Source organism: Lycium barbarum, chromosome 11 (genome assembly GCF_019175385.1).
Source record: "Lycium barbarum isolate Lr01 chromosome 11, ASM1917538v2, whole genome shotgun sequence".
Classification (NCBI taxonomy): domain Eukaryota; kingdom Viridiplantae; phylum Streptophyta; class Magnoliopsida; order Solanales; family Solanaceae; genus Lycium; species Lycium barbarum.
This window is the reverse complement of record NC_083347.1, coordinates 37092905-37102089: the sequence shown is the minus strand read 5'-3', so window position 1 is coordinate 37102089 and position 9185 is coordinate 37092905. Positions and strand designations below refer to the sequence as shown.

Here is a 9185-nt window from a genome sequence, read left to right as displayed (position 1 = left end):
CAAAATCAAAACCAAACCAATTTAGTCGATTTTTTAATTACTAAAACCAAATAAAATCAAATATAATTCACATTCATCGGTTTAGTTCGATTTATTCAATTTTTAATAAACTTAATGGTATTTCTCTCTTTCATTTTTTTCCCACAATTAGAAAAGTATTTTTCACCCATTTCCAACTTATAATTCTTTATTAACCTTTTATTGTGGTGGCTATAATTCTTTTAGATTATGGATAAAATGTCTTAAGATCTGTAAGCTTTAATCAAGTGAATAAATATATAAGAAATACAAAAAGATATATAGGTAAATCTTCGTTGTTTCTTTGAATTAATGAATTTTGATTCATGACTTTCTTTTATGAAATGAGCTTAAGGTGTAAAACTCATTAACCTATTAGAGATAAATAAAATTTTCATAAAAAAGTATACAAAATATTTAAAACTATTTATAAAAATTAATATATTGGTGTATAAATGTAATTATAAAATTTGTGTATATAATTTATCAGTTTAGTTCGATGTTTTTTTGGGTGTTGCTTTTAGTAAAACCAAACCGAACCAAATTAAATATTATCGATTTTTTAAAATGTAAAACCAACCAAATCAAATCCAAACAAAGATCAATTTATTAAATAAGTTTGGTTCGATTTTTGAATTGAATCAGTTTTTAACCAAACCTTGAACACCAGGACTATCACATACACTAATTTGTTAAGTCCAAGAGAAACCCCCATGTGTCCGAGCCTAAAATTATACTTCCTTCGTCCCAATTTGTTTGACACTTTTCGCTTTTCGAGAGTCAAACGGATTGTTCTTTGATCGTAATTTTTTCATATGTCATTTAAATATTTTAAATTATTAAATTATGGTGACTTATAGTACCTTTTACGTAGTTTCTAACTATATAAATTTTATTTGAAAAAATTAAAGATTTTATGTTCAAATACACGATTAAAACTAACAATTTTGACTCTAGCAGTGAAAAGTGTAAAACAAATTGGGACAAAGGGAGTAGTAAACTTCCATGACAAAACAAAGATTAATCTTCAAACACATTACATCCTCTTTTTTTTTTTTTTTTGGTAGACATCAACTTAACGTCACTAATTGTTTGAGCATTAAAGAAAAACTCAAGTTTAATCAAACTTAACATCACATGATCGATGAACATTTATACTTTTTCACATTACTTGAGTTATAATTTTCATTAATATAATAAAGTTCAACATGTGGGGCAGGCAAACCAAAATTCTGTTTGAAAGTCAAAGATCCAAGCATTCATTTAAATGCATGCTCAGAGATAAAGGCTTACGCTAAGCCTGATTCGAGTGTGAAAAAGCAAGGAGCAGTTGAGCTTTAATGCAAAGAGTTTTCAATATTAGCACAAATAAGGGGTCTGATAATAGGCGAGGCGTGAAGAATGAGATGAACGAAAAATGGAAGAGATTCGGCGCTATTAATGGCTGTGTGTTTGCTGCTTAGGGGAAGATAGTGGATTTTGGTTTTTGTTTCCAAGGGCAAACAGTGTGTCGGCCAACGCTTCGGATTAAATATTCATGCAGGGTGACGTGTCTCCATTTTGTTGGAAGAAAGAGAATGGCATGGATTACTGAGTTGGATAAAAGAAATGGTTGAATTCGGGAATGGATTTTTTCGGGTTTGGGCCTTTTTTGGTCTGAAATTGGAAGAAACAAATTGGGTGAATCACAATATCACTTGATTTAAATCCCAATTTCTCAATACTTTTTCTACTAAGTTAATATTTAAAAATATTTCTTTTGTCCTAATTAATTCTACAATATATTACTATAAAATTATTAAATTGGCATATGTAAATTTTAAGAAATGAATTTTGTAATTAATAAAATAGAGTAACCATATAATAAAATACTATTCTTGAGCCGAGGGTCTTCCGGAAACAGCCTCTATATATCCCAAGATAGGGGTAAGGTCTGCTTACACTCTAACCCTCCCCAGACCTAATGTTGTGAGATTACACTAGTATGTTGTTTTTGTTGTTGTAGTAACCATACAATGAAATAGTTAAGCTAATTAAAAATAGTAATAACATAATTAAATAAAATATAAATGTCAGTATTGACACAAGAGATTGATATTAAACTAAACGAATTGTCTTAGTAGATTACTTAGGACTAAGAAGCACATAGAAATTAATCAAAGGAAAAACACGAGCCAAAATTGGGTGTCAATAAATTATCCACTAAATTTCTAAAAGTATCTGACTATGTACATTTTAGTTTGATTGTATATTAACTTGAGGTCGCTAAAGGAATTGACAAACTTAAAATTCTGCACACACAGAATTTGAAATCTATCAATTCCTTCAGCGACCTCAAATTAATATACAATAAAAATATTGACCAAACTCTTATTTTGTTTTCTACGGACCTCTTTCATAATGATTTTTTTACTTATTTCAATCATGTTATTACTCCCTCCGACCCAATATATGTGGCACATTTTTCTTTTTAGTTTGTCCAAAAAAGATTGTCACATTTTTATATTTAGAAACAATTTAGCTTTATGAAATGATTTACTGCCACATCAATATCTAACTCTTATTTTTCTATTTAGAGAAAATCGTCAAATGTCCCCTCAACGTTTAGCCGGATTAATTATGACACACCCAACCTTTACGGGTAACCTATTATCCCCCTGGACAATTTTAAAGTAAAATTAATACCTCCCTGGATGGTGAGGTGGCACAGAGAGTGTCGTTCACTCTCTTTGAGAGAGTGAGAAGCAAATAAAAATGTTTAAAAAAAATATATATAAGCATTATTTATTTTTATTTTTTTATTCTCTCTCTCTTCTTTTTTCCTCTTATTCCTTTATTCTTCACCGCCCGCCACCGTCCACCACTGTCCGCCACCTTCCACCGCTGCCAGTTAATTTTCTAAAAATTAACCCATTACTTCCCCCACCTTCTTTTATCCAAACCCCACTCCAAAACTTGCTCACACACCGTCCTAATCCTAACACTATCCTCAACTTCCTCTCCCTCCCCGCTATCATCTTCCTCATCATCCTCCATTAGAGGGTACCCCATTATCACCAGTAAAGCTCAATCATTTCATTATTGGGGAAATTCTCTGTTACATCCAATTCAACATCCCCAAACACTTCCTTATACTTCAACATCCACAAATACATATACACCTAAAAAGTGAGCAAAGACATAAAAGATGGAAAAAAAAACAATCAAAGAAAAACCAGAATTTCAGTACCCTTTTGACAGAAATAGGAAAAAAAAATGTCCATTTAGCCTTGTTTGTTGGCATTGTTTAGTATAGCATTCTTGATTTGGTGAAAAATGGCTTCATTTGGTGATGGATTGGCTTTATTTGGTGTAGTAATTTCGAAATTAGAAGTAAAAGGTGAAAAAAATACACGTCAGGCGTGTGCATTTCACCACTCAAATACAGATCTGGTGGTAGCGTTTCTGGGAGGTAATAATTCCGTTTGAAAAATAGTCAAGGGGGTAATAGGTCACCCGTAAAGATTTGGTGCGTCATGATTAATCCGACTAAACGTTGAGGGGGCATTTGACTATTTCTCTATTTTGGATTACTTAAAAGTCTTACTTTCTTTATTAAATTTTGCGTCGAGTCAAATGATGCCACACAAATTAAGACGGAGGGAATAACATTTTTGTAGCCACTTAAAATATGCCGTGTTTTCTTCTTTAATGTTCCTTTTACGTAATATTTGATCCTACAGGAAAAATTAAAACCTACACAAATAACATCAACGTTTACGAAATAAATAATTTCCTTTTACCCGTTCCCTTTATTGTACTCATTTTTCCTTTTTATTTTATCATAATGATTTGCTCTAAATAGCATATGAAATAAGAACCAAAAAATGAAGAACAAAAAAGGATAGACGAAAAAAGAAGAAAAGTAGAACAAACTATTCAGGTATGTATTTGAAGCATACATCACATCTAAACAAATATTCTTTCTTCCCACCTCTTCTAATTAACAAAAGTATCACTACTATTATATATGAATTCTAACTTAGGTGCAAAAAAGTATACTCCTACGATCGATTAAATCAAGTCTCTTTACTACAAGAGAGCATTGGAGAGTGCCTAATAAGCAAAATACACAATAAAACCCAAATATTTAGTTGCAGTAACAACTGTACAAAAATCCCAACAAAACCTGAAGACTCTAGTGATGGCAACTCTAGTACTCTGTTCAAACAATGTATTAAATGTTAGGGTTTAGCCTGAATTTTCTATCTTATTTAGATTCTACCATAATTGTATTTTATTTTAAAAAGGTTTTCTTGATAGAAAAAGTTTCCTTGTTGGAAAAGATCTCTTCCACATTTGAATAATTTTTTCTTGGAGGAAAAGTTTCGGACTTCTATAAATTGAAGATCTGTCTCTCTCACACAAAACATAATTACATCCACAATGTAGTCATTAACGAGTCTTGTTTAGGGGGAGATTATTCTCTCAGTAGGATTTTATGTTTTTTATATTAGTTTTTTCATATGTAGGCCAATTGGTCAAACTATATTAGAATAATATGCTTCTTTTAATATAGTTTTCTTTGTCGTCTGATTTATCGTGTTTAAGGTTTGCAAATTATTAGTTTACGCATGACGCCCTGATTATTTCGATCTCAATAAGTGGTATCAATGCCAATTGTTAAACCAATGGTTTAACGAGATTGAAGACAGGTTCAAGGTGGATCAGTTCAAGTTGCAATCAACTCGACGATAATCAAGATTTTTGTCTGAAGTACTACATGATGTGGAGACAAAGTTTTCAACCATATTATCAACAATCTTGTTGTTACATCTTTAAAAATAAAAAACAGTTTTAACCCATGCTTACTTTTAACGCATAGGGCTCCAATTTTAAACCATACCTACTTTTAACAATGACAAGCAGTTGTGATGAAGATTATATGAAGATGGAGAATCAAAATTATTTTGCCACAAAATTTAGGCCAAGGGGAGATTTGTTAGGGTTTGCTCTGAATTTCCTACCTTATTTAGATTCTACCATAATTGTATTTTATTTTTAAAAGGTTTTCTTGATGGAAAAAGTTTCCTTATTAGAAAAGATCTATTCCATATTTGAATAATCCTTTCTTGGAGGAAAAGTTTCGGACTTCTACAAATTGAAAATCCGTCTCTCTCAGATAAAACACAACTACATCCACAATGTAGTAATTAAAGAATCTTGTTTAGGGGGAGATTATTCTCTCAGTAGGATTTTACGTTTTTTTCATATGTAGGCCAATTGGCCAATTAGAATAATATGCTTCTTTTAATATAGTTTTCTTTGTCGTCTGATTTATCATGTTTAAGATTTGCGGATTATTAACTTTCGCATTACGCCCTGATTATTTCGATCCAATATTAAATGCCAAATCAGAATGTCACTAAAGTAAACTGGATTTTAAAGCTATAATAGTAGTCCTTTTCTTGAATTTCAAGCAATTGTAGAAAATGAATGCACATTCACAAGCATTAATTTTAATTATAGAGAAGGGGATGAAAATAAAATATTTTTGGGTTTTTAAATTAATATTTCTTTGTTTGATACTGTAATGTTTTTCCGGACTTAATCCCTTCTTTTGACATTTCTTGATTGCAATTTACAACCTCGGTTGAGAACTTGAGATAACTTTGTCGATGACGGTCGTTAAATATTACGTGTTAAAAAACAAAAGGAACTTAACCAATAATGTAATTGTAAAAAAACAAATGGAACTTAACCAATAATGTAATTCCCTTGACAAGTACTGATGAATTGAGAAAGATATATAACTCATTCTCAATTATGTGATATTTTTCATTTTTTGATATTCAATTTGACTAAACTTTGAAGCTAAATTAATTAGATTAATCTAACTCAATATTTTAAAATTTAAATCATAAACAGTCTCACCTCTCTATAACAACATCCATATATAACAACACCTCTCTGTACACAGCTAAATTTTTCGGAATCGATTTTTTATGTTATATTTTACTTCTCTGTAACAACATTTTACCTATAACAGCAACAACCAACTTTACAACAATACGCTCTTTGTGAAATTACCCATATAATAACTATCTTCCTTTTTTTCGTAAAATATTAATTAACTATCTTTATAAAAATAGAATATCTATGATTACCAATAATAAGTGTAGAAATTTTAACCAAATATTTAATTTGACACAATGAAAGTGCTGACGAAGAACTTGAACCTATTGTTACTTGGAATGCGATAGAATATTCAACAGTTCAACTCTTATATTTCCTTCAAGGAAAGCAATTAAATACTCATTTGCTGAAAGTTTGGATGCGAATCTTCGTCAATTAAAGTGTTATATCACCACCAAGAGATTGGAATCTACGAACAAGCTACAACTATAAATTTCTTCCATCAATCTTGAAAGAACTTAATTTTCAAGTAGATTTAAAATGTGTGTCTTAGAGCTTACAACTTTATACATTCAGTTATGAATTTATTGAAATTGCATTGACTTTTTTTAGTTAGTGAAGTATGCATATCTTTGAGATTTAAAATTTAAATAATTTTGTTATTTTTTATAACAATACCAAATAAATTAGATTTTATGCATCTTTTATGCATATAACAGCCAACTATTATTGAAATGTCAAATGCTATTATAGGTGTATAACAGTCATTCTCTATAACAGTCTAAAAATTTCGAACCCAACAATGCTGTTATAGAGAGGTTTGACTATATTTGAAAACTACATGAAAGACATACTATAAGTTGCAACTTTTCTCATATCAATTTGGTGAAACAATACATCTTAAAATGTTGGTCAAAAGTTCATGCAATTTGAATTTAGAAAAGGGAAAAGTATCACATAAATTAGTACTCTATGAAATATAGAGGTAACAATTGAGTTTTTTTTTTTCCCTTGTAGTTCTATACTAACACTCAACTTTTTTTTTCCAGAAAAAATACTCTGCATTTGAGCTGTTATGAAAACCGCACGTATAGACCTACTCCATAATTCACCTATATCCCACTTCCCAGTATAAAATCCCCCATAAATACCATCACATGACTCTAATCTCCCTACTATATATTCCATTGCCATTGCCATTGCCAGGTGCTGGTGTTGTTTCCATCCCCTTCCCTCATAACCCCATTTTCTTTATAAGTGCCTAGTGCATATGTAGATTTGTAGTAACATTTTTCATTTGTATGTACCTTGCAGTTATTTCTAGTTTAGTTTTTCATAGTCATGACAAGCATTTTGCCTCCCGAGGATGAGAAAACTCCACGTCAAAGCTGCTCGGTGCCAGAAGATCCCGATCTTGGCAAAGATCACTTCTTCCAAAATGTATTTAATGCACTAAAACACATCTTTTCGGTCGTCTGATTTTGTATTACATCAAAATGTTCACGAACTTGTCTTTTAGTAAACTATTTTCTTCTTTGCTTTTTCGATCTTATTTCTTTTATAGGTGCGCTTTTGTTGGTTAGGAAAAAACTACCTTCTTGCTATTGATAATCAAGGATATTGCTGTAAGCTTCAATTATCTTTATTATTGATGTTGTCAATATTGTTATTGTTGTTGTCATATCTTGTTTTGATGAAATTTTTATGTAATTTTAAAGGCTGCTGTTGGGCTTTCTCCGCGACCGAAGCCATAACGGTGGCTTATGCTCTTAAGAATGGCGGAATAATCATCCCACTCTCAAAACAACAACTTATAGATTGCATGTTTCACTATTCTAAAATGCCTGCTCGATTTGCAAACTTGGAGAAGAATGCATGCTTCCCTTACCATTATAATAAGGCATACGAATCTGCTGTGGATCATGGTATAATTGAAGAAAACAAATATAAATATACTGAGGCAAGAGGTGAATGTTATTGCTCATCAGATGTGGTTAGTAATTTGCTTAGTGCACTATTTTATTTGTTTTTTATTTGTAAGAAATTTGTCTAACTTCTATAATTTGTAACAGGAGCCTGTTAAGATAAAGAAATTCGAGCGAGTTCCCGAAGGCATGAAAAAACATAGCATAGAAAAGCTTATCGAGCAACAACCACTTACTTGCCGTGTTCGTCATGTCCGTAGCCTTCAACAGCACCGCGGAGAGGTTAACTTCTTTATATATTTGTTCATAATTTAACCATTTAACTATTAAATATTTGTCTTCTAATCGTGTATTTTTGAAAAAACCTTAACAGGAAATATACCAGGGCCCAAATGAGGATGAAGTTGAAGAAATAGACAAAAGCAATGATAGAGGAGATAAAGCAGGGTGGCACGCGATGCTAATCATTGGGTACGGTGAAGAGAAAGGGGAGGAATTTTACCTGGCGAAGAATAGTTGGGGATGATAGAAAATAGGCGAGCAAACAACCAAGATCATATTCTTACCTGTAAACTAGATAAACATAATTAAATTTGAGATTGTTACACTAACCTTTTGAAGCTGTTGCACAAGTCTTCAATAGTGTCCATACTCTCTAGGTTTACGATCTTCTACTGTGTATCCTGAACTTCTATGAACGAAATACTTGAGTGGCAAGTATTGCGGCTAAAGAATGAATATCACTTAGGGTTGAATGACTTTCTTTATATACACACGTTTTTATGGTAAACCCTAGCAAAAAATGTGTAGCCCTTTCCTTACCCACCAAGGATATTATTTTTCTTTTTATTTTCTTTGTTCTAGAATATTCAGGCACAGCAGGGACCACAAATTTAATAACGAGGCTTCCTATTGCGGTATTAATTCGGAATATAAGTGAATTAATCTTACCACAATAAATTATAATTTATTCCACTAGAAAACTGTAATTGCACTCCTCTGTTTAATTTCGAAATCATTCATTAAAACTTATTTAACTCCCCTTGTTAAGATTACAGATACCAATCAAATAAGTTAAATTACTGACAATTTAATTCATCGACTAATTTAATCCTTTATACTTCCGCTCCACTTATTTCATGTGACGGATACAAAATCCACCTGTAGGGTTTTCACATGAAAACTTATAAGCATCCATAAAGGGGTATCATCAATCTCAAGGTCGAGACATAAATTCTGTCAACTAATTGTTATTTCACAAATGCACTTTGCCATTATCCAATTTACCAGGAGTACATTAACTCGCAGTTGAGTCGTACCTTTTAATAAATCAAAATAATGAACGAA

At 31.4% G+C, this 9185-nt stretch overlaps 1 protein-coding gene across 1 annotated transcript; it reads left to right on the top strand.

The window, feature by feature from the left end:
- Positions 1 to 7254: 7254 nt before the first annotated feature.
- LOC132619739 (ervatamin-B-like) lies at positions 7255 to 8364 on the top strand. The gene is made up of 5 exons (XM_060334553.1): positions 7255 to 7353; positions 7478 to 7538; positions 7632 to 7906; positions 7986 to 8120; positions 8212 to 8364. Exons 1-5 carry the CDS (start codon positions 7255 to 7257, stop codon positions 8362 to 8364), a joined length of 723 nt encoding a protein of 240 aa, XP_060190536.1.
- Positions 8365 to 9185: the final 821 nt, after the last annotated feature.

Bases quoted from the DNA above. Each gene is read 5' to 3' on its own strand.
- LOC132619739 (XM_060334553.1), top strand. From the start codon at position 7,255: ATGACAAGCATTTTGCCTCCCGAGGATGAGAAAACTCCACGTCAAAGC. The intron at 7,539-7,631 runs GTAAGCTTCAAT...GTAATTTTAAAG, and splicing joins TGATAATCAAGGATATTGCT to GCTGCTGTTGGGCTTTCTCC. The intron at 7,907-7,985 runs GTTAGTAATTTG...AATTTGTAACAG, and splicing joins GTTATTGCTCATCAGATGTG to GAGCCTGTTAAGATAAAGAA.